At 47.9% G+C, this 24,828-nt stretch overlaps 1 protein-coding gene across 3 annotated transcripts in view; it reads right to left on the bottom strand.

Moving 5' to 3' along the window:
• Window positions 1-294: 294 nt before the first annotated feature.
• Window positions 295-24,828, bottom strand: part of USP24 (ubiquitin specific peptidase 24) — a 140,428-nt gene continuing 115,894 nt past the window's right edge. For all 3 annotated transcript variants that reach the window (XM_060624012.3, XM_078451879.2, XM_060624013.3), the window contains 13 exons: window positions 22,600-22,696; window positions 19,880-19,996; window positions 19,110-19,202; window positions 16,986-17,088; window positions 15,304-15,425; window positions 14,268-14,381; window positions 12,316-12,381; window positions 9,667-9,733; window positions 8,588-8,666; window positions 6,465-6,540; window positions 5,765-5,851; window positions 5,308-5,418; window positions 295-3,045 (listed from right to left, as the gene is read on the bottom strand). In XM_060624012.3, coding sequence (XP_060479995.1) covers window positions 2,983-3,045; window positions 5,308-5,418; window positions 5,765-5,851; window positions 6,465-6,540; window positions 8,588-8,666; window positions 9,667-9,733; window positions 12,316-12,381; window positions 14,268-14,381; window positions 15,304-15,425; window positions 16,986-17,088; window positions 19,110-19,202; window positions 19,880-19,996; window positions 22,600-22,696 — 1,195 coding nt within the window. In that variant the 3' untranslated portion in view covers window positions 295-2,982. The remainder of the gene's footprint in view (window positions 3,046-5,307; window positions 5,419-5,764; window positions 5,852-6,464; window positions 6,541-8,587; window positions 8,667-9,666; window positions 9,734-12,315; window positions 12,382-14,267; window positions 14,382-15,303; window positions 15,426-16,985; window positions 17,089-19,109; window positions 19,203-19,879; window positions 19,997-22,599; window positions 22,697-24,828) is intronic.

The following is a 24,828-nucleotide window of genomic DNA, read 5'->3' as shown; positions in this document are numbered from 1 at the left end:
CGAGAAGCCCACCTGGACCAGGGACGTGATTTATGCTGGGACCGCTTGGCAGGCCTAAAAGCTACAGGGAGACGTCCGTAGGCCATCAGCCTGAGTTTGGCACATGAACCCTAAAATGATCAGGCTATCCAGAGGAGAGAACCACACAAGGCTCAGAAGACCCGTCACCTCTCATCGTTAAAGGGGGGGCCTTATTCACGTCATCAGTGCAAAGTTCCAAAAGCAACCCCAGGCCACAGGCCCAGGGCACCCCTCCCCGCACCGTGCAGAAAAAGGCCGGCGAGACTCCAACTCTACATTTTTGAAAAATTTATTTTATACCCTTAGAAGCTAAGAACTCTGCCACTCATGATCCAAATTTAGGATTACGATTCTTCCCTAGTTTACCTACTTCCTTTTGAAATTTTATAAACAAGATTTTGTACACAAGAGGTAGCAGAGGAAAATTCCAGTCTGCTTGTTCCAAGCTCAGAAGGTAACTGCACACGCCTCAATGTTAGCAGGGAGGGTGGGGCAAGATAGGGTGAGTCCGAGGACACGATGCCCTAGGTCCTACAATTGCTTCTAGTGCCAGTGACCGTGTGAGCGCTCCAGGAGAAGTCATGGGCAAGATACCTGCTGGGCTGCTCGTTGGTTTTCCTTCCCAGACGCCTCTATGGGGCAGAGCGGGCACCCTGCGGAGGGCCTCACGAAGGGAGCTTCTTGAGAACACACAGCATTGAGTTAGTTGTGCAATTCCTATTCGATGTGCAGACCATTTTGAAAGATTTATAAAAACATCTTCGTCCAAAAAATTGGCAGTAAAAATGACAACTCTTCCAAGGTAAGCCTGTCGTAATTGTCACTTTGTTGTACATTAAAAAAAAAGTCATCAGCAGGTTTGCAGACTGCAGCCGTTGGAAATCAAGTGGTTCCCGGCAAAGAGGAAGTGATGTCCACTGCAGCGATGACACAAACAAACTTAACCAGCGCGTATGACACACAACAGTGACGGGCGATCCTGATGAAGCCTTACGGTGAGGACAGCAGGTCCTGGGGGTGGCGGGGGGTGTTGTTTCCATAGGAAATAAGGGACTAGAAGTGGCAATTTCACTCCTGAATTTGGGCTCCTGAGAGTGCAGTTGCCAGCGATGATATCCCAACACAGATCATCACGGGCATTTCAAGGTCATGTCCTACGCAATCGTTGTGTGAGCATGGGGGCGGAGAGAAGGTTGAGGGTGGGGTAGGGAAAACAGTAGGACAGGGGAGTATCCGTGTTCTCAGAATTGATTTTAAAACCTCACATCTGAATTCCCAAGGACGGCAGAACCATAGACAATTTGCCAACTGCTTCTGACCAATTCTCCGAGGGCGCAGTTCTGTTCTTAAAGGCGGCCTCCCTCTGCACAGCGTCCTTGACAATGGCCGCCACTGGCCTGCGGCGGGCTGTAGACACGGGTACCGGCTGCGGCCGGCTGCACAGTCACCTCAGCGCTCAGTAGTGACGGGGCCGGGTGCCGAGGTGCACAGCAGTGAAGGGCTGTCCTGTCACGTGTCCACACAACTGGAAAGCCACCAAAAAGGCACTTTGGGGCTGGCCACGCCTCTTCGACTTGGCAAATCTAACCGACAGGGGCAACCTGGCACTTCCTAAGCTTCCCTAGTTCTGTGCGCGGTGAGTTGAAAACAAGGCAGAGCACATAACTAAAGGTAAAATGTGACTCAAAATACAAAATGCACAAAATATATGAAGTACGGTGGCATATCCCTTCTCCCCTCTGGGATCCAAATCTGAAAGGAGTGAATGGTGCTAGAATTGGGAAATACCGACGAAGTGGCCAGTTGTTCAATTACTTCCTGCTTATTTCTGGGAAAGTAAATCTTGTCCCAATCTTTTCACTGTTCGCTAGTCATGTTGCAGAGAAACAAGGTCTCAAATTCCTTCTCCCCGTTCAAATTACTACAACTCACAGAGCAGTGTTTCTCAACTCAAATATTTAACTTCATACACAACCAGCGCCAAAGGGTCTCGATAATTATGTTTTAAGCAAAAGCAAATGATTGCAGATCACATGATTTAAGACTACAGTTTATTCAATATGTCTCCAAGCATTAGAAAGGTGATTTTATGAAGTCAAACTCCGTAAGGTTATAATTTAAAGTGCTTTTTATTTTGCTGTTTTCAAAATTTGGGGAAAAATGCCACAACTTCCTTAGTGATTGATATCAAAGAATGAACCCTGTACTTCTGAAGAACACTTTTGTTTTTTTAATTGCTCTTTTCAACCTGAATCATATCAGAAAAATACCTTAAAGAGCATAATAAATTTCCCAATTTTTGATCCTGGTAACATTTCATCACGGTCCAACTTCATGCCTAGGGCTCTGATCCTGACCCGTCTGAGATTCTATACAAACAGGGAGACATATTAAATACAAAGGTCTGTGTAAACGGAGTTCTTCAACTACTATTTTACAGTGGAAAGGAATTTTATTACCTATCTTTACATCATTTTAAATTGGATATTCCTATTCAATGTTACTGCAAGATTAAAAATTTGCCCCCGCCTATCTAAAGGCAGCTTGCTTTTTTTTTTTTTTTTAAATATAAAATCCAAAGGAACTTCCGTTGTAGCATCAAAGAGAAAGCAACGGCTTTACCCTCATTCACTCTTGTATGTTTGTGAAACGAAAAAGTCTGCCAGCGGCTTTATTTCCTAGAATTTCCACAGAACTGTGAATCCACATTTGGACTGTGCCCCGGGACAGGTGATCCGGAGGAAGGCCTCCTCCCACTGCCAAACAGCTCCTGAACCTTCTCCAGGGGCCAAGAGTGCCTTCTTTAAAAACACACGCTCCTCTGGGATCATGGCAGGCTCTCCTAGTCCGAGCTTCGGGCTCTTCTAAAGGGCTCAAGGGTGAGAACTGGATTTTGAGAGGGTGCTGAACACCCAGTACTGGAGCTGTGACTCCTCACCGCACGCTGGGCATGCTGTTCCTCTAGGGGTCGACATCATCCAGGTCGCTTCTCAACTCGCCAATCATCATGGGTGACTCTGAACCCTTTGAAAAAGAGAAGGAGGTTAAGTTCATGCACGGTCAAGTTAGAGAAAAGCTTCTCAACACCGAGGGACTTATTTGTGTTCGGTAATGTCCGCATTCAAGAGCTCCACGTTTGATCAAAGGGAAATAAAAACCTAACTGTAACACCCTGTGTTTGACAGTTCCTGATTGTGCAAAACTCTCATTTCTATGCTCTCGTGTGGTCACTGAGCCCTCGGGTCACCATGTTCCTGTACAACAATGCAGGCCGCGCTCGGGAAAGCCGCGCGAACCGCTGCGTCCCCAGCAGTGTGTTGCACTGCCTGCCGAAGACCAGGAAGCTTCTGGCTCACCCCTGAATTCTGTTTCTGTCACCAGCCGTGCGGCCTTCAGCCGATATGCGAACAAAGTTCTGAATGTCTGTCGTGTGTTGGGGCTGACGTGGGTGGGGGTTGGGTGGGGAACGGGCAAGCAGTCTCTGCAAAGTGACACATAAGCCGAGTGGGAGTTAGGGGTGAGTGGGGGAAGCCCCACGCAAAAGGAAAGAGGGTATCTGATCAACTCCGAGAAGGCCATCAGCATCCAGAACTCAGAACATGAGGGGAGAGAGGTAGGCAGGGGCCAAACCTAGCAGGCCTGTGCTTAGGATTCTGGCTTTTATCCTAACAGCAATGGAGACCCATTGAGGGAAGGAAGAGTGATGCAGGGGCATCCTCAGAGACCAAGGACACTCTGGTCCTTATGAGGATGCAAGAGACGCACGGGAGATGTTTAAGAGGGCAACCTGGCAGAATCGGTGAACGGACTGCAGAGTGCGAAGGAACGTCCAGAAAGACACCTGCTACACAGGGCGCTGTTTCTAATAAGGACACCAAGGAAGGCCAGCCCTCGCTGGGGTGGGTGGAGGCATCAGGCATGTTGGCTGTGAGAGGTCTTTGAGGGAAGGAGCTGGATGGCCCCAGCTGGCACCCAGGAGAATCACAGCCATGGAGACGGAGAGACAACAGGTGGAGGGGTTGGAGGAAAGCCAGGAGGGTGAGGCACCGTGGAGGCCCCAGGGGGGACTGTGTCCAGAGGCGAGGAGCAGCCGGCAAGGTCCCATGCTGCTGTGTGCTCCACTACGACCAGGCCTGACAAGTGGAGGCCACCTGTCACCCCTGCCTAGTGGTGAGCCAGCCACTAGGCAGGGGGTCAGCCTGGAAGAGGTCCCAGGAGGAGCAAGAGAGAAGAACTGTAAGTTCTGACAATTCTTGGAGAAGTCTGACTGTGCAAACGGGGAAAGAGGGAAGAGGAAGAGAGGGGAGAGAGTCATTTTTAAAGAACAGGAGAGAACAGGGTGTGTCAAAACACTGCTGGAAGGGACTTGCGGAGAGGGAGAGGTTCCAGGTGGGCGAGGGTGCAGGTACACGCGTGCGGGGACACATGCTCCTGGGGCCTGTGAGCCTGGCAGCCGCGAGACCTCTCGTCCCACAGCTTTGATCTTCTCTGCAAACAGAGTAGGTGACGAGGGCAACTGCTGGGTCACACCACATCACCGTGCTGGGCATCCATGTCCCTTCTGTGAAGTCAGGGTAACAGGGACCTCAAGAGGCTGTTGTGAGAATTTGAAAGGTTAGAAAACAATGGCACACACAACATCAACAGGATTCGTTTAATGAGCCCTCTGTGCCAAGCACTGTGGCGGGACCACGGAGGAGACCGCCCTGGCGCAAGGTGATACAGGCCGAGAGAAGACGCGACGCTCGGCAGGACATTCACAGCTGCTTCATCGGTGAGCGCGCCAGCAATGTTTCATTCCTTTTTCTACCGGAGCGACCCGTATCGAAAGTGTTCTTTTTTTCTTTTTCTTTTTTTTTTAATAAGCTTAAAATTATTCTTTGACTCCCCTGACAAGTAGGTGTTTCGATGGCCCTTCCTTTCAAGGGTCCGTGTTTCTGGGGAGGCTGGTGAAAGCGACAGGAGGGGGGCGGTGGGGGGGACTTGTGGCAAGCCGGCAGAGTGACGTGAGCCAGCTGGAACGAAGGCGTCTGTGGCCCGGCTGTACGAGGACCATCTTGGAGGTGGTCACCCGGGCCAGCGCGCACTGAGCCCCTAGCCCTGCAGTCCCCTCCCTGCTGCTGCTGTTCTGCCTTGTGAGCACAGGGCCAGAGAGGCCCCCCCACCGACGGCATCGCTAGAGGGCGGAGCTGGGGTCTCCTTTGGTCTTGATTATGGAAATTCTTTCTGGAAAGCTTCAGAGCGGGCGCGGTGCCCCTTCCCCTGGGCCGCGGGCCACAGCCGTACCTGTTGTAAATGCCTCTCCCCGTTCTCGTTTGCGGGACTGCTCTCCGAGCCGTTACTGCTCCCGGACTGCTCTTTCTCATTCAGCAGAGCTGTGGCATATGCCAGGGTGTCCTGTGAGAGACGTGAACACGAGAGGAGGGAGTCAGGGTGTGTGGTGCCACCAGAAAGACTCCCCGTCGCTTGACCCCCAGGGGCTGCCTTCGCGGCAGCAGCCAGGGCGCCCCCCCACCCCGGCGGCCCCCACTGCTTTTCCTCTGGCACAGAATTTGCCAGCCACATGACAAGCTGTCTCTTCACAGAAACTCCCTTCTTCTGTCCTTTCTCATTCGCCACCCACACCTCTCGTTGCTCCGAGGCCGTGGCACACGCTAAACGCACTACGATGTTTAGTGTGAAACACACTACAAATCCTACCTGTGGGATTTCAAGCCACACAAAACCAAAAGAGAGGCCTCACCTGAGCTGAAATCGTTCGCTGGAAGGTTTTTCCAGTTGATGTTTCATTAGAGACGTTACTCTGTGGAGTCCAGTAATGTTCTGACATCTGAGATGGAAAGTCAAAGACGCCATCAGACAAGCCCACAGGAGTCCACAATTTCCACCATTAGATATCTGAATATAAAAAGCATTAACACAGCACACAGACCCACCCAGGTCTAACACACCAGGAGATGCTTTCTTGGAGGGTTTCACGTCCCCTCGCAAGACCTCAGTGAGATCCTACATCTTACGTAATCACCTGCTCTCTTACCTATACAGTTAAGATGCTGTGTTAAGACACAAACTTAATGTGTCATGATAGGTATCAGCTGTACTGAAAAAAGTTTGAAGTCTGACCAAACGTTGAGGCCAGTCTCTAAATGAAGAGGTTTTTCCTGGTAAGAAGTGCTCTTGGGGCGCCTGGGGGGGCTCAGTTGGTTGAGCGTCCGACTTCGGCTCAGGTCATGATCTCGCGGTCCGTGAGTTCGAGCCCCGCGTCGGGCTCTGTGCGGACAGCTCGGAGCCTGGAGCCTGTTTCGGATTCTGTGTCTCCCTCTCTCTCTCTGCCCTTCCCCTGCTCACACTCTCTGTCTCTCTCAAAAATAAACAAACAAACAAAAAAGATGTGCTCTTACTGATTCCTATGTGATAGCCAGAAAAGTTCAAAATGCAATTACCTTCTTCTGTAGCCATTGTACAGCCCAACTCCAGTGGTGGGAATTCTCCTTGAAGTACTCCTTAGCAGCAGGACACCTGGTGATTGGGGAATATTCTATCAGCCAAATGCTTTCCTTGCAAATATACTTGTTTCATCCCCTTTGATTTTGATACACAAATGCTACTTCTGCTAAAGTTCAGTTGTCTTTCTAGAGTTTTTTACTTGCTTTTGGTTCAGATACATTCATACGTTTAAACTTCAAAAGGCAAAAGAAGGTAAACGTGTAGCGAAAGGTCTCTGATCTAGGACCAGTTCATCCACTAAGTCCTATTACAATTCAAAGACGGAAACTCAAAAATAAACAAGAAAACCCCACGACACACTGTACAGTTAACTACAGAAATGATTCTCGAAAGAATCAAAGCCAGTCTTTACACTTTTGTGACGTGAGTGATAATTCCCGGAAAACCAATTTTAAAGTATGGTCCGGAGCCCCCCTCTCTCTGCAGGTTTATTTGTCCACTTAGAAAGCTGCCCCTCAGAGTCAAAGACAGCACTGACGGGGATCCTGTGTGTGTGCAATGCAGGTTCCAGGAGGGACAGAGAGGCACAGATGAAGACACTGCTATCTGGACTATGTACCCGCATCAGACATACCATGAGGCCCCAACACTACCTGGAAATGCCACTTAGGCAAGTACTTCTCATGTCATGCCGCCCATATCAAGCCTGGTTAACGAACCCACAACCGTGGCAGGGATGATCTCCATCATGTCCACAATGCTATGTCACTGGGAAAACGCACGTTCACCCATTATTTCACCAGAGCTCTCATTTAATTTGTGTAGGACACTCAAATGCAGCAAGAGTAAGGCCAAGAGATTTCTTATTCTTATTCGGGTACAAATCCAAGGATGGCAATACCCATGCTGAAGAATCGGTAAAAATCTGGGGCAAGATAAATGGAGACCCAGTGGCGTGGCATAACGTGCTCTGTAGCCTCGTTACATGACTACATGTACTGTCACCATGCAGTCACGCTGGCTTTTTGTTTGCCCGTGTCCTACCCAGGGGAGCCGAAGCAGCAAACCACGACGGTTCCTTCTAACACCAACAACCTTGGCTTTCCGAGTGCCTGTCGACCGCCAAGTGGACAAAACGTGGTAGAGCCACACCGGAGAGTATTCTGGGCTTTGAAAACGGAAGGGGATTCTGGCACAGGCTACAACATGGATGAACCTTGAGCACATCACGCGAGGTAAACTCAGCCAGTCACGACAGGACAAACACTGCGGGATTCCACTTACATAAGGCACCTAGAGGAGTCAGGTTCGTAGAGAGAGAAAGGAGAAGGGGGGCTGCTGGGGGAAGAGGGAAAGGGAGAATGGGGAGTGACTGTTTAGTCGGTACGGAGTTTCAGTTTGGGAAGCTGACAAAGTTCTGGAGACGGGTGGCAGCAATGGCTGAGCAGCAACGCGAACGCGCTTAACGCCGTGGACTTGTACACTTAGGGGTGGCTGAAATGGTAACTTTTGTGTTGTGTGTATTTTACCACAATTAAGCAAAGGAGAAGAGAACCGTTCCGTGAAGCCCATCGCCTGTGCTCGAGCCCTCGCTCTGACCGCAGGCACGCCGCTTAAACCGCCCATCACGCGGGACTAGCGGTATCCAGCCGCGCGGAGCGGCTGCGAGGATTAAATGAGAGTGGGGCAAGGCACTCAGCACAGGGCCTGGGCTCCTACGTGGAGGCAGCTACAACATTGTTCTGTCTCTGGAGAGACCGGATGGAAAGCGGGGATCCACCCGCCTGACAGAGGTGCTAGCGGTGTTACCTGGCCTGAAGCCATCTCAAGCCCGAGTGCATGAACTCTGGTTAAGGTCCCCGAATCCGCCTTGATTCCTGCCTTGCCTGCACGAGCCCTGCCGGTTCAGCCTTTGGTCTTGGATTCCGCAAGACCTGCTGCTCTTCGGACATTCCCTTCACCTCTCCTCGAGATCACGTGAGCCGGTTTCTGAACCACCCCAGCAAGCACGCCCTGACTCAGGCTCTCTAGGAACTCCAGCGAGGCAGATTTTTTTCCTGGCCAGACGGCTTGTAACTGAACACACCATCTCCTCCCTGCGTTTTGAGTTGATACTTACTTTTGAGCAAGAGTCACGAGGAATTTGACACACTGGTAGCAGCGACTGCTGTCCACGTGATTACTGTGGTGCATCAGAGCTGAGTGGAGAGAACAGGAAATTGTGACAAGAAAGCAGGTCACTGCAGGCGGGTCCCGATAACACTACTCTCTTGTTCTGAACACTTACAGCCAGCTGGTCTGATCAGCAGACAGGGGACAGACTATCAGCATGGGGGGCACGGATTCGACAGGACTCCCCATATGCTGATGGGCAGAAACACTGAATAGTATTCAAGAAACCTATGTGGCGGTGGAGGTGTGACTTTTAGGAGAGCCAAAAGGAACTAAAACTTCGACTGATTATTCAACAGACCTTCAGGCTTTTCTACCCACCATGCTACTGACAGAAGAGTGGTTACAACACTTTCAGTTTGAAAAATGGAAATATAGGGTATTAGTTCAGTTCAACACATACTTCCTGCTCTGCACTTTGGGGATGTAGAAGTAAATAGTACTTGGTCCCTGCCCTTGAGGAGCGCATGGTCTGGAAGTTACAGGGAGCCTGGGTGCTGCTCAGTGGCCTTGAATGTCACGGCTTTTTAGCTTGCATTTCTTTTCTGGAATAAGAGGTCTTAAATCTCTTACTACAGAGCAAAATCTAAAATGACTCAGATTAATTGGAAATACAGGTGGGTGGTGGATGTTGAAGAGGACTATTTTTAACCACACTTTCTAAGAAACAGCTCATTAAAGCCACTTTAGCCTTCCGACAAAAAATTTACAAGTAGATAAAAGAAATCTGGGTGCATTCATACCACAGGTAAAAACAAAACAACAATCCTATCTCATGAGAATGACAACGTCCTTTTCCCTCCCCAGTGGCTGCAGAGCAGAATGAAAGACTTCTGACATCAGAAAGCAGCCTTTTGCTGTTGAAAAAAGTCACAGCATCCCTGACTCTTATCTGCCCCAGGAACGGGACCCCAAAGTCCCCCGCGGGGAAGAGCCCCGGGGCAGACCTGTCAGGGAGGAGGCCGGCCATAACAGGCCATCTGCCCGTCTGCTACAGACGTTTCTCAGGAAGGCCAGGCTACTCACCTAATAATCCATTTTCTGTCTCAAACACAAATTTGACTCGCTCCACCTGTATGGGATCTTCAATGACCTGTGACAGGAAGGAGACAAAGGCCGGTGAATGAAAGAAGGGACTTGTGCGATGGCACGCACTGGTGCCTTTTAAAAATAATTCTGTTCAAGAGGTTTAGTTCCTCACTTAACAAAACCCAATGCAGACAACGTGTCACTGACATGTATCTCAACAGTATCTTAAATTTTATTTTATTTATTTATTTTAAGTACAACTTAGTCCCCAACATGGGGCTCAAACTCTTGAGACCTCAAGATCGAGTCACATGCTCTACTGAATGAGTCAGCCAGGCGCCCCTTAAATTTTAAACTAAAGATGAAAAACTTCAGGAAGAGTTGCAGATCCATTCGCTTCCTGTCTATGTGTTCTTACCAACTATATCCACAGCTGTCAATAGTAACCTAGCGGGCTCTAAGGACGTGTATTGCACGATCCCAAGGGTAAGAGGTTTAGGGTCTAAACTGTCTGCCAAAACCACGTGAAAGTTTTGCTACAATACAGTCTCTCCACGCTGCATGGAGGTTTATGCCAAGCCGCAAAGGGCTGGATCTGTGTCCTGCTTATGGCCGTCCTTCTTGTGCCTGGCGTTGAACTATGCACAGGGCAGTAGGCCAAGTGGTTTGCTGCTGAACAGACCAACAATACACTGTCCTTCTCCTGAGGGGCAACAATCTTCTGTGTTTTGTAAAAGTGCTAGGACTAAAAAGGAGGCAAAGGACCAGAGAGATAGGCTTCTTATAAATGGTATCCATGGTGTCTGTCCTTATTCAGAAATGTTTACTGAATGCCCACCCTGTGCCAAGGCCTAAGCTAAGTCTCAGGGACCTACCGGAAACCCGGACTCTCCGTCTGCATAGCGAGCCCTGGGCTGGGCTCTTGCCGGCCCACAACCAGTCATCAAGGTCTACTGATTGCCTCTCCCACCAAACACGTCAAGACCTGTTCCTTGCTGCCTCTACCCTGTCTCTCTGCCATTCGGACCTTGTTATTTCACACTCAGGTTACTGCCACACATGCCTGTGTGGTTTTCCAATTCCAACCCGGCTTCCTTCTTCGGTCAGTCCTTCAAAACAAGTGCCAGGGGAACCTTTCTACGACCTAAGTCAGGTCCCATCACTCCCCTGTTAAAGCCTTCCCATGCCGCCCAACAGTGATGGCAGGGGTTGCAAAGTGAAATGTCTACACAGGCCAGGACAGCAGGAAATGAACCAAGTGGGCTAGGAATGACAATAAGGAGCAGTGAGGACAGAGGGGCACTGGACAGCATGTGCCTCATCTGAGCGGGGCAAGCTGCTAACTGCTCTGGGTGACTGGGGCATCCAGGAAATGGGGCCAGTGTGTCACATGACCTGGTTTCTCAAGAACCCGGCTACCAGTGTGCAACCACAGGCCTACAGGAAAAACGCGCACATGCGTTGGTACCCGGAGCCTTTCACGATTTGGTCTGGGCTTTGTTCCCCAAGCCCTACTCCATTCCCTCTCCTCCTGCTGACGCCACTTCCTTACGGGCCCTGCAAACGAGCTGGTGGAGAGCACGGGCTCTGGGGCCGGTCACCTGGCTCAGATCCTGACTCTGTCCCTTCCATTCAAGGGTGGCCTTGGGCAAATCCCTCCACATTGCTAAGGTGCAGTTTCTACCAATAATGGACTTCACTGCTTACAGCTGAGTTCTCCCCTGCCTCTCCTCCGTATCCGGAATTGGAATGCATCCTACGGTGGATTACATTCCCGTTTCGTGGCTTGTAAGCAGGAATTTTAGTAGCACGTGGGCAATCAGCGGGGTCTTAGATGTGAATGAACTGTAGAGCAGCAATTTACGTGACGGTTATCCTGAGGTCTGAAGGAGACGGCATCTGTGCTCGGCACAGTCCCCCGGCCACCACTTCCTTGCTCTCTGCACTGTCACTGCCTATACTTGGCGGGCTCCCTCGCTCCACTGTGAGTTCCCACGAGGTAGTTTCCTTACCACTAGCCTCCCAGTCAGTAATGACAGAAACATGACTGCGGTAAAGAGGACCCACTAAGTGCAGGCCAAGCGAGTACAAGACGATACAAGGACACGAACTTTCTGTTTGCAAACACAAGCTGACTAGAACAAGCTATTTTCTATTTTTTTAATTTTAGAAAGAGAGTGTGAGTGGAGGATGGAGGGAGAGACGGAGGGAGGGAGAGAGAGAGAGAGAGAGAGAGAGAGAGAGAATCTTGAAAAAAAAATTTTTTTTAACGTTTATTTATTTTTGAGAGAGACAGAGAGAGAGCTTGAGCAGGGGAGGGGCAGAGAGAGAGGGAGACAACAGGATCCGAAGCAGGCTGCAGGCTCCGAGGTGTCAGCCCAGAGCTCGAATTCACGGACCGTGAGATCACGACCTGAGCTGAAGTCGGATGCCCAACTGACTGAGCCACCCAGGCGCCCTGAGAGAGAATCTTAGGCAGATTCCACACTCAGCGCAGAGCCTGACATGGGGCTCGATCTCACAACCGCTGAGACCATGACCTGAGCTGAAATCAAGAGTTGGACGCGCAACCGATGGAGCCACCCCAGCGCCCTGACCGGTAACCCTAGTGAACAGCACAGGAGAATCAGAACGTTTTTCACTTACCAGTATCTCATGGAGGAGCTGGAACGTGTTCTTCAACTCATGGGGTGGAGCCGTTTCTAGTTGGTTCTGAAAAATTTTTTAGAAGCACAAAAATTCCAGTGAGTCTTCAGCGGAAAGCTCATCAGAGTGGCAAAAGCAACAGGGCTGGGCTCCCGTTCTAAATCCACCACTGTCGGCTCGACCCTGGGCCAGCTGTCCTCTCTGGGCTAAGCCTGGGACTAAAGCAGTCTCTACGGACTGTAACACTGTGAGACTAGGATACCACACTACGCAATTAGGAAGGACAGAGGAAGAAAGGCAGAGAGGAAAAGAGAATTTTAAGCAAACAGGCCCAAATTTCTGTTTCTATTTCATTCACACATAACCTACTCTGTTTTCCAGAACATACGCTCTGGGGTAAGGATGCTATGAGTGATATATGTGAGAAAGGTCAGCTCACGGAATAGAAAACTCGCCAAGGCACACTAGGTGAAGGGATCACGGTTCGTAAAACTCACGCTCCGCTGGGCGCCTTATCAGCCTCACGCATGTGGACCGTGGGGAAGGACACTGTGTTACAACACTGCCCTTCAAGGTGCCAGGTCCGGTACTGAGGGGGCATTCCGCGTGTCACACTCTGTTAAGTCATACTTCCCTCCCACTTAACAGAGGAGGAAACTGCCTGAGGCCGTATAATTAGTAAAGGGTAAGAGGAACTCAATCACCTCTGACACAGGTCTTCACAGAAAAGGCTCAGGGCAAACACATTTTGGGAACAGTCTGAACACACAATCCACTGCTCACCTGCCACTTCTTAACCCTACAGGTGTCACTATTACAAGTCCTGGTGCAGGTAAGAAGGTAAGAAGGGGTGGCCGAGATTCTGTGAGCAGAAACTAATATATATGGTAACGATTCACAAAAAGAGGCCTGAAAGGACACAGCGAAGGGGACAGGACTGACCCCTGAGGTAGGACGGAGAGGGGACACGGTTGCTTGGTGGACTTTGGCCTTATCACACGTCTTAATTTTTCACAAAGAAAACGCAGGCGTGCATTATCCGTATAATTAAAAACATTCAAGATTAAAAACTCAGAAAAATATGTGCTGGCTTCAAGGTTTTTCTAGTAATTCCCAGAAAGGCAGTACGCAATATGGCTGAGAGCACAGCCCTGGAGACACACTGCCGACGTTCAGATTCCCACTTTGCCACTTGCTAGCTACGGGACACCGGGCAAGTTACTTACTCTGTGCCTCAGTTTCCTCAACTGTAACATGGTAACAGTTGTAGTGTTTACATCGTAGGACCACTTGAGGGTTCCATGTGTAAATGGCTGGAACGGCACGTGGTGCCCAGTTAAGTGCAACGTATGGAAGAGTCCAGTACTGATCAGAGCTTCCCAATGAGTTTCGTCACCTCTTCAGGAGGTAAGAAAAACCTACTTTTGATGTTTAAAATGTTGCCTGGTGAAAAGGACCTGGAATTGGAAGCCCATCTTACATAGTAACGGTGGCCACTGCATATGATTAACTATGAAGTACGTTCTAAGTACTTAACAACTGAGCCCAAGGCAAACGTGCATCGCCAGGGAGGGAATGGCTAAGTAAATGATGGTAGACGAGAGGATGAAAGGGCCTCGAAGGTAACTTCATAACGTGGGAAAATACTTATAACGTCAGGTGAAAAAAGGACACAAAGTCGTAAAGACGGTAAAATTCCAATCATGGTAAAATACACGCACAGAAAATAAAAGGGAAACCTAAGAGAAGGTTTGTGGTGATTATCGGTGAATGGAAAGACTCTGGGTTCTTTTCAGTCTTTAGTTTTTAAGAAGGGGCCTACAGTATGTTTCTGATTAGAAACAGCAACTAGGTCGCTGAAAGCAGCATCTTTCCTGGGAGCAAAGGTGCCCTTCCCTACAGTCTCGGCGGCAGGCCCCCAGCCCGCGCCGGCTCTCTCTCGGAGACCCTACCTTAATGAAGTGCAGCATGGTGAAGGAGAAGTGCTCGTTACAGAAGCAGCAGTACACGACCATCTCGATGAGCGCCAGGAGCGAGCCCGTCAACTCTCGCAAAGCAAACATCACCTAGCGGGAGGGTATGAAAGGAGGAAACTTTCTCAGGGCGGGGTTAATTGTCGATGTGTTGTTTCTGACTTCAACTGAAATAGATGTATTCAGGGTCAAGCTCTTCAACATCACCTCACAGCAGGCTTTCTTAACTGCCAGAGGCCTAAGTCGGTCCGGAAAAAAAATCTGTGCAAATGTGCACAACACCTTCTTTCCCCAGGGGAGTCGCGTTCATCGGATATTCAAAGATAAATGCCCCAAATGCACCACCACCGCCAGCACTAAATGAAGAGAGTCACTGACAGATCCCTAAAGTAAACAATGTTAAGCTAAAGAAACCAAAAGATACAGAGTACAGCACTGTTGACATGATTAAACCACCAGTATGATATACGGCTTACAGATTTATACATGTAAATCAAGTTTCGGAAGAGGGTCTGGCAGATTAAATTCTTAGCAGTAGGCAGCTCTGGGCGGAAGGGGAAGGACGCCAGCTGCAGGTCGGCCACACGGCGTGTGACACGATGAAGGGCTGGGAGCAGCCCACTCCCACACTCCTGAGATTTACCAAAAGCGTGTGCTCCAGAGCGGTATGTAGTCTCCCACACAGAAGACTGGGAACAAAACCTTTAGATAATAAACTGAGTAACTGATGGCGTCATTCACTTCCTCCTGAGACCCGGGTGGGGCAGGGGGGAAATTAGCTGGGCTGGACCCCGAGGGTCCAATCCTCGCTTGTAGAAGGACTGATAAAAATTTTCTTCAGCGGATCATTTCTTTCTGACATATACCCAGGAAGAAAAATTGATTTGAAAGAATCTTTTCTTCTCTTAACAATACTCTCCTTCGTCGGAGCGACATGCAAAATATCACAAAGGGCATGTTTCTGCAAAGAGAAAATAATGAAAAAGAAAATGGTTCCAGAAGATCAAGAACTTACCTCTAACAGGTAAGGCTTCCCTTCAGACAAGAACAACAAGGCTTCTACTTCCTCATGGAGGGGCAGCAGAGGGCTGGAGGGGGCGATGCTAATAGGTGGCCGTTGTTTAAATACACCAGGAGCTTTAGGGGACCAAAAAAAGCAAACCCATCTCACTTGATGTTATCTTACAGAGCAGACAATCTACAAGGTAAAGCGACGCTCTTGAGATTCATATACGCAACTGCTCAGTACTTACAGCCTGTTCCCTCACAGTCTGGTGGGGAAGCCAGGCATGCAGACAGGACAGAATGTTTACCTACTTCTCACAGCGTGTGCCTAAGTTGTCAGAGCGACTACTTACATCTCCAGACTCCTAGTGACCCCACCCAAGACGATCTTTCAAAGAAGTAAAATGTAAATGGTATATGAAACAAAATGCTCAAATGCCCTCTGAAGGGACACTGGACGAGACATTAGTTGCTCAAACAAGTGCCCTCTAATAATGGCCAACACCATCGATGTGAAGCAGAATCACCCCACATGGAAGGGGTGAGTTGCCCCACGTGCTAGAAAACAAGGACTCACACTCTGACTTTCTTTTACAAACCTGTCTGAGCTCACAGATTAGGTAGCCTTGTCTTTTTAGGTGTATGAGTCAGAGTAAAGAAAACAAACTACCCCACAACCATCTGAGCGCTCCCCAGTGGTCCTCCGGAGTCAGGAAGCATTTCCAGATCAGAGTGATGCCCGGGACTTCTATCAGATCTTCCTGGTCAGATGACAGGGACGCCTACTACACCTGCTGGTGATCAGAGGCTTGCGCTCACATACCCACCCCTGTGCCACTTCCCAGCTGAGGCCTGTGTAAGCTCCGAGGCCTGCCCGTGCTCTGGTTCCCCGTCTGTGGAAGGGGACTATCCCTCACAGGTTTGCTGAGGGGATTTCACACACACAGAGCACACAGCACACAGAAAACACTGAATACTTTCCAGCTGCCCTCTTGTATTACTATTGTCACTGCTGTTGGTGCTGTCCTGACAAGGCCCGGGCACGGTATAAAAACGTGGTGCACACACAGCTTAGGATACTGGATTAAGCACAGAGGCGACTTGTGTCTCAGCTGCGCTAAATGAGGACAGACTAGTGGTTCTGGGGGACAAAGCGGGAAAGGTACCAACTATTGCCTCTTATATCCAAACACATGTCCACGACATAATTCACGTCTGAATCGTCTTCAGTTTTACAAAGTACTTTAACATTTTATCTCATTAATCCTCGTTATACCTGGGGAGTTATGCTTTTAATATTTCCATTTTGTATCTAGGATCAGAAAGGTCAAGTTCACACAGCTAGGAGACTGCAACCCACACTTGGCTATTTTCCCCACTAGATTAGCTGGGCCAATTATAGTAATGAATGTAATGAGTGAACTCTGCATTAGCCTCTAATCCTAGAGTATTTTTAAAAAATATTTGTATACCCCTCCCCACCAAATAAATGACTGACTTTCTCTTGTGACAAACTAATAAGGTGAAATTTAACATGCATTAAGACAAAAAAACTTAAGTGTTCCTCAAATATCAAATAGCCAAACGAGAATAATATTCATTTAATTGCTAACATTATTAGTCTCTGTGCATTACTGACAAATTCACTCTGCCTTCTTTCTTCTGCTGTATCAAGGATATATGAAAGCTCACCAACGTTCCTTTGGGAAGAGACATCTGAATGCAAAACAAGTAATGCCACTATATTGTGAAGATTCCCAAATTCTCGTGCTTGTGCTGAACTCCACCGACGTATCTGTCGACAGTGAAAACAGACTGAGCGTCACTGTGTGGGTTAGAAGTACCATGAAAAAGAAGGGAAAGGACAGGCTGGTTCATGATGTTTTGAACCACAAGTCTTTCTCCGTGTCTGACAGAAGTCAAAGCATAAAGAAAGTCATGGGTTTTAAGCCAGCCTGTATTTCTTTTTCCTGTAGACATATTGTGCTCTGAAACAGTTCCATTTACGTCGTGAAGTCAGGTATTGCATGCTTCTCGAGTGCTGGGTAATTTTCCTATACCTGAGTTTGATGGGGAAAACCCGGGAGGCTGGAGAGCCGGAGCCATGGCCCTCCTGTGCCATTCACCGCGCTTGCTGGACGGGGGCAAGTTCTCTGCCGTAACGGCACCTGGCCTCTTTGTGGAACAGCAGAGACAACATACCCGTCCGCTTCGTGGTTGTGTGGGTCACATGAAACACTAAAAGTGAAAATGTTTTCCTGGAGGGGCTGGGGGTGGGGGGATGGGCTAAATGGGTAAGGGCCTGAAGGAAGACCCTGGGATGAGCACTGGGAGTCATACGTGAGGGATGAGGCACTGGAATCTACTCCTGAAATCATTATTGCACTATATGCTAACGTACTTGGATGGAGATTAAAAAAATAGATATATACAGAAATGAAAACCAGAAAAAGAAAACGTTTTCAATATTATATGTGCTCCATAGAAGCAAAACAATACGAATTCTATAACACTATTAATTAAATTAAATCTTATTTAAATCACAGTCAGTATCAATTAATCGTCAGGGTCAGTGGAGTCTGAGAGGATACAGCGCGAAGTAAAACAAGCCACTGTAAATTTCAACATGGTATCAACCCACGGAACACGCTGTGGAGGCAGCACTCGGTTTTGATACTGGAGAGCACAACTGGCGGCACAACGGGCGGCCGAGAGGAGGCCTGGCCCGCAAGTCTGTGTCCTCTCACAGAGGAAGGAAGGCGCTCCTACGTGATGCGTTACACAGCAGGGAAAGCAGAGCTGGGTCTGAATCTCTGTTCCACAACGCTTTAGCTCTGTGGCCTGACATGACTCGCTGACGTTCTCTGAGCTTTGATTCTTGCTTGAGAATGTGGCGGGGAGGGGAATGCTTATTTTACTGACCCGTATCCGAGGTATACTGTGTAAGGTAACTAGCGTGCCTGGCACGTAATAAACATTCCGTAACTAGTGTTCATTCTGAGTGCACATTCACATGTTTCACAGTTAAGTCTATCAAACAGAAGAAATACAATAATGGGAGAAACACAGCAATATAGAAACTCCACACAGAAGAGTCCTCTTTTTTTTTTTTAATTTTTTTTTTTTTAGTATTTATTCATTTTTGAGAGACAGAGTGTGAGTGGGGGAGGAACACAGAGCGAGACACAGAATCCAAAGCAGGCTCCAGGCTCCAAGCCGTCAGCACGGAGCCCGATGCGGGGCTTGAACTCACGGACCGAGAGCTCATGACCTGAGCCAGACTCGGACACTCAACTGACTGAGCTACCCAGGTGCCCCAGGAGAGTCCTCTTTTGCTGTAACTAGCCTGACTTATCGCAACTTCCCTTTCATTGTCCGTGAGCATTATATCCACAGCATCACTCAGTGCATCACCATTCAACTTCCCATTTGAACTCTGCCCTTGTGACCAGCACCCCACTTACAACCTCCACCAGAATGGCCTTGCTCACAGTCCCAGGTGGCAAGGGGAGGTCCCAATGCCACTATTTCTTAAAGGCTTTTGAAACCCCCAGGCAGAGCCCATCTTTCCTCCTAGGACACTTTTTGACGGATATTCTAGTCATCTCCATGAGTTATTATCAGACTAATTATCTATGAGAAACTATTATCTTTGAGGAGGCCGTAAAAACAAGTGAACTCCAAAGAATTTTAAGGGCTTCATAGTGCTAGTATCTGGACTCTTATGAAATGAAATATATTCATCACCTACAAAGGGAGACAACGTGGTGACAAAACCATGGCCATCGCACTGGGCCACAAAGTAGAGGGCGTTACCTGATTGTTTTGCCGGTTGGCCCCAAGGAGAAAGCTGGTCATGTGTCGCAGAGCTGAGTGCCTCAGAAGAAGATCGCCAGCCCGAATACCTTGCTGTCACAAGATATCAAGAACAAGTTATACATCTCTCCAGATAAAAATCTGTATTAAAAACACAGTTAAACGAGAAGTTTTAAGGGGTCAGTGAGGTTTTTGTTTTTGTTTTTTTAACATTTACTTATTTTTGAGAGAGAGACAGAGCATGAGCAGGGGAGGCGCAAAGAGAGACAGAGACACAGAATCCGAAGCAGGCTCCAGGCTCCGAGCTGTCAGCACAGAGCCCGACGTGGGGCTCGAACTCAAGAAACGTATGATCAAGAGCTGAGCCGAGGTCGGACGCTTAACCGACTGAGCCACCCAGGCGCCCCAGGGGTAAGTTTTTAAATGCTATGATTTACATACAGAAAATACGGTTAAAAATGTAATTTAAAAACCTCCGGAGTTTCAACAACTTCACTTTGCTTCACAATGGCTGCCAGACATGCGAGGAGGCACTAGTTTTCATGCAGACCCCCTGCTAGGTCTGATACGAGTAACTGTATCTACCTGTATCAGAATTCTGGCAAGTAACAGAATCCACAAATAAAGATTTTTAAGAAGCAACGCTCATAAAACCCTACATTTAGATCCAATATTGACCTGTTTAAATTTTTCCCATGTATAAAAAGTTCCTTGAGACTAAAAATCTGCTATATAAGGAAAAGATATTAGAAGAAAAAAAAATCACTTACCTTTTGTACAAAAGTGTTGAATAGGAAAAAGTACTGAGCACAGTTTTTACAGTTTTCTGGGACATCCTTATCCAACAGAGCAAGTAGGACCTCCAGTAACTGATGAAGGCTTTTTAACTGGTTGAGGAAAGACGAAATCACGTAAAGAAAAAGAATAGAAGACAGACGTTTGTAACGGAATTAATCTGAAGTAAATCACCGCAAGAACAAAAGGAAGTCTGATTGATACAATCCAGTCTCAGATTCAGATGGATTTATGCTTTGGAGAGCAAAAACGGATCATCACTTTTATCCTCCAGGGAAAGACTGGTGCTGTAGAAACAATTAAGAGGAAAGCCTAGTCTTGTTTTCTCGATTGAAGATTCAAGGGCAGGACTCATTGGCCTAATGGTCACATTTTTTGCAGAGCCAATTTCTCTCTGTCTCTTAAAAGAAAAGTGGGGAGGGGAGGTTTAAGAGGAAACATTTCTGAATCCCTCCCTCCACTATGCTACATCTTCACATAATCACAGATGCAAAGAATAAAAAACACAGACACAGGCATAGGGGCCAGAAATCAAGCCAATGGAGCAAATGGAGAGCAACAGCCTGACAGAATGACAACGGTAATATCAACTCAACTGTGAACTTACTTGAGAGCCCGCGGACGCCTCATGGAAAGCTTTGAAAAACATTTTATTTGTTTAGAAACCATTTTGGTAATCACATTGCTTCTTCTTTCCCTCCCACCCCAACTGGTTTTGGACGAGTCCCTAGAAATCCATCTGTGACTGGAGAATTAAGACCAGCTCACTACTCCTGTTAGCTCATCTCCCCTGAAGATGGTGTTCACAGGCTTCTGAAATATTCCCACCCATCCTGTCACACTCGTCATAAATACAGTAAAACCTACCATTGATATAGCACTTCGTTTTCAAAGTACTTTACAATATAAGGTGGGTGGCCAGAGGCACCATTTCCGTTATGGGGGGGAAATACGCATAAAATACATCAGCTGGGTGTCAAACAGAATTCACTGAGGCAATGGCTTCCGTGCTTACGTCCTCCACCACTCCCTTCCCTCTCTACCACCTGTAGTCCTGCCTCTAGAGGTTGGTGGACTACTTACTACGCCATAGCCTGACCCCATCTGGAGGGAGACTACACTAATTTTGCGTTTATCCTCTGTTTGGGTTGGTACACGGGAGGAAGGAGGACAGCGAGAAGGCCCTTACATTAAGTATCGTAGAAGAGCTCCGTGAGGGTATTTCAGAGCAATGGTATTCGAACTGTCCTAAGCGGCTCCCAATGACTGATGTTACATACTCTGCATCCAGGTAAGGTGAGGTCTGAAAAATGGTCCTGCTGTTTAAGCTGACTGAAAACCAGTGCCTTAGAGTAAACCTTAGCTTCCTTGGAATTCCTGGAATTGAGCCATGGTCTTCTTCTAGGGCTTCCCTAAAGGGCCTATTTGACCTCGTTGTTCACTCTGGGCTGAGCAAAGCTCCTTAGGTTGTCTTACGGTGAACTTTGGGTCAGGCAATGTTGAAGAAGCTAAGTACTGTAACTGGATTAGCATCTTTCTTCAAGGACTTGGGGGGCACCTGGGTGGCTCAGTCGGTTAAGTGTCTGACTTCAGCTCAGCTCATGATTTCGTGGTTTGTGGGTTCGAGCCCCACATCGGGCTCCGAGCTGACACTGTACAGCCTGTTTGGGATTCTCTCTCTCTTTCTCTCTCTCTCTCTCTCTCTCTCTGCCCCTTCCCCACTTGCACTCTCTCTTTCCCTCAAAATAAACTCAAAAAAATTTTTTTTAAATAAAAACAATAAAAACAAAAGGACTTGCTCAAGGTGGAACAGCAAAGCCAATGTCTGAATCTGAAGCAGCAACTCTTAGAATTTGCATTTAGTTTATTGAGACACATTGCCTCCAGCCAATGTCTATAAGGAGCCAATCGGATCTGAAAACAACATTTTTCAAAGTTTTCCATGTGGTGTCAGCTGTTTGAAACAGCAAACTTGGGAAGAAGTGCTATATTTGCTAGGACTTAATAACAGATTGAATAATAATCAGACTTACAGTATATGTCATTTATTTCCCTAAGACTTAAAACTTAGGGGGATATCTGAAATTTGAGGACAGTCATAAATACCACGGTTTAGTTTAGCACGTGTGGAACTGTGAACCAGAAAATATGTTGCAGAAACAGAATCAGGAAGAAGAAATCCAGAAGAACAGGAGCAAAGATTAGGAGTAATGGAGACCAATGAAGAAACCATCTTGGCTGCTGCTCCTTCCTAGACGGACGGCACTATTTGCTTTGGCCGCCAACCGCAGGTTTGGATCATGGAAACAGCTTGTTAGGAAAGAGACAAAGCCAAGTGCGGCTCAAAATGTCTGTGGGTCTAGACTAGAGTCTCAAGACTCAGGTTAGTCTCAGTTCAGTGAAACTGAACAGAGTCTTGAGCGAAGACTCTGAAAAAGGAGTGCTCTAGAGAGAAAAGCCTGAAGCAGACCAGAGCAGACCCAAATTCCTAGCCTATCCTGACTTCTGGGGTACGAGGAGGCAAGGACAGTGTGCCTTCTACCCTGGCATTTACCAGAAAGGCAGACTGTGGGAGGTGCATTCTCTAAGGCAGAATTACCAGACTCCAACCCTGGGCTCTCTTTCTTGTTACGTGCAATTTAAGACACTTGGTAGAGACAGAATGTAGATGTAACGTTTAAGAAATGAGACCGACCTTATCCTGATAAAACAAGGCACTGTCTAGGGTTTTCTCCAGAACGGTGGCCACGGCAACTCGTACTTCTCGCACACTGCACTCCAGCAAGAAAATCCTAAAACACACAGAGAAAAGGTGCGTGCTGAGAAGGCAGAAGGAACTTCTATAACTTAACCTTCCCAACACCTGGCCCACCTACTGTGCAAGAAAAAAAATCTCTCCAAGCTCTCGGGTCAAGGCTCCTGAGAGCTTTGGGACACTGTCTCAAGCCACTGTGCAGGAGGAAGGTGGCCAAACAGGAAAACCAGACCCCTGGGCGCTGAAAGTAGATTTTCCCCCTTCTTCCCCACTTCTCCTGAAATGAGTATTTGTATAAATGTAACAGCATAACGAGATAAATGGACATAAAGAGATACGAAAGCAAAGGACCTAAAATTTTATAAATTCTGTTGGCTAAGGGGTTCTCCCAGGGGCATCCCTTGAATTTCTCAGAGTAACGTAATAAAGTTCACAGTCAAGACCGCCCCTCCTCCTCCACCCGTATGTCAGGATTTCTATCTCTTTCCTTTCCTCTCTTCTCCCCAAGCCTTATTACCCGACCCCTAAACAAGCGGTGGTGCTTCCCTCCTTTCTCCCTCCGTGATGGGGATGGAGGTGATGACCGCAGCAGTCAAGGTCTGTTACACGCCTCGCCGTCTCAGCACTCTTGGTGGTACGGTCAGCTACTGCACCGTGCCCCGCAAGTGCACAACCTAATTCAATCCTTTACACGCGTGGAATGGTGGTACGATGGCCTCAGAGGCAGGGGTGCTGCTCTCGGGGCTGAGGGGGGTGGGAATGCCCTGGATTGTGCTTCTCCAGCCACGCTTTGTGTTCTGCTTCATACACGCACTCCCGTGTGACAACTCATTCTGTAATCAGCAAAGTGAAAACCCGTCTATCTTTTCTAACATTTATTTTTATTTTTTAACATTTATTTATTTTTTTGAGAAGAGACAGACAGAGCATGAGCGGGGGAGGAGAGAAAAAGGGAGACACAGAATCTGAAACAGGTTCTGGGCTCTGAACTGTCGGCACAGAGCCCGACGCGGGGCTCGAACTCACGGACCGTGAGATCGTGACCTGAGCCGTAGTCGGACGTTTAACTGACTGAGCCACCCAGGCGCCCCCGTCTTTTCTAATATTTCTTAACAGAAAGTCCGCATTATTCCACATGAGAGGTTTAAATACAGCCGAATGTTGATGACGTCCTCCAGGTGCCAGCAGAACGCTGCTCTGGTCCCTGTTTGCGTGCAGCACTGGTATTTCCTTCCTCCCCTTTCAGGGGTATATGGAGAGCCTGCCTTCTTTTCCCCAGAGAGAGATCAGAGCGGAGCTCTCTATGGTCACTCTGCTGCTTATTCCCCGTAACTGCTAGCTGCCCAGGAGCTACCTAATGTGCACCAGACTGAAAAGGCTGTGTTCCAAATGCACTAAGACTTTAAGTGGCAGCCACAAGAAAGTTAGAGATAACAAGTGTGCCTATAATGTTCAGCTCCAGAGGCTTTGTCAGATTCGGGTGTAATTCTTCTGGAAAGCCTGTCTTCAGAGGTCACTCCACATTTCCTATCGTAGACACCAGGAGGCCCTATGAGAATGCAGACGAATCCAGAATGTGGGGACTTCTATAGGGCAAACGGCCAGTGTGCCCCTCAAAAAGATGGCATGACAAAAAAGGAGGTGGTGGGGGAAAAAGAACAATTATAGATTAAAAGAGTCTTAACAGATGTATAAACTAACAGCGTGTGGAGCTTGTGTGGATCCTGATTTGTATCAACTCAGTGGAAGAGTAAACCTTTTTGAGATGCCTGTGGAAATCTGAATATGGACTGGATTTAGGAGGATATAAGAGAAGTATTTTTGAGGGCGCCTGGGTGGCTCAGTTGGTTAAGCATCAGATTTCGGCTCAGGTCATGATCTCACGGTCCGTGAGTTCAAGCCCCGCATCGGGCTCTGTGCCGACAGCTTGGAGCCTGGAGCCTGTTTCGGATTCTGTGTCTCCCTCTCTCTCTGCCCCTCCCCTGCTCGTGCTCTGTCTCTCTCTGTCTCTCAATAATAAATAAATGTTTAAAAAAAAAAAAAGAAGTGTTTTTGTTTAGTGTGATAATGGTAAAGTGCTTATTTTTTTTTTAAAAAACTACCTTTTAGAGACACATGCTGAAAAATTTATAGTGAAATTATATGATGTCTGAGACTGACTTTAAAACA

This window comes from Panthera onca, chromosome C1 (assembly GCF_046562875.1).
Source record: "Panthera onca isolate mPanOnc1 chromosome C1, mPanOnc1 haplotype 2, whole genome shotgun sequence".
Classification (NCBI taxonomy): domain Eukaryota; kingdom Metazoa; phylum Chordata; class Mammalia; order Carnivora; family Felidae; genus Panthera; species Panthera onca.
The sequence above is the reverse complement of the archived record's forward strand: the minus strand, read 5'-3'. Positions and strand labels throughout refer to the sequence as shown.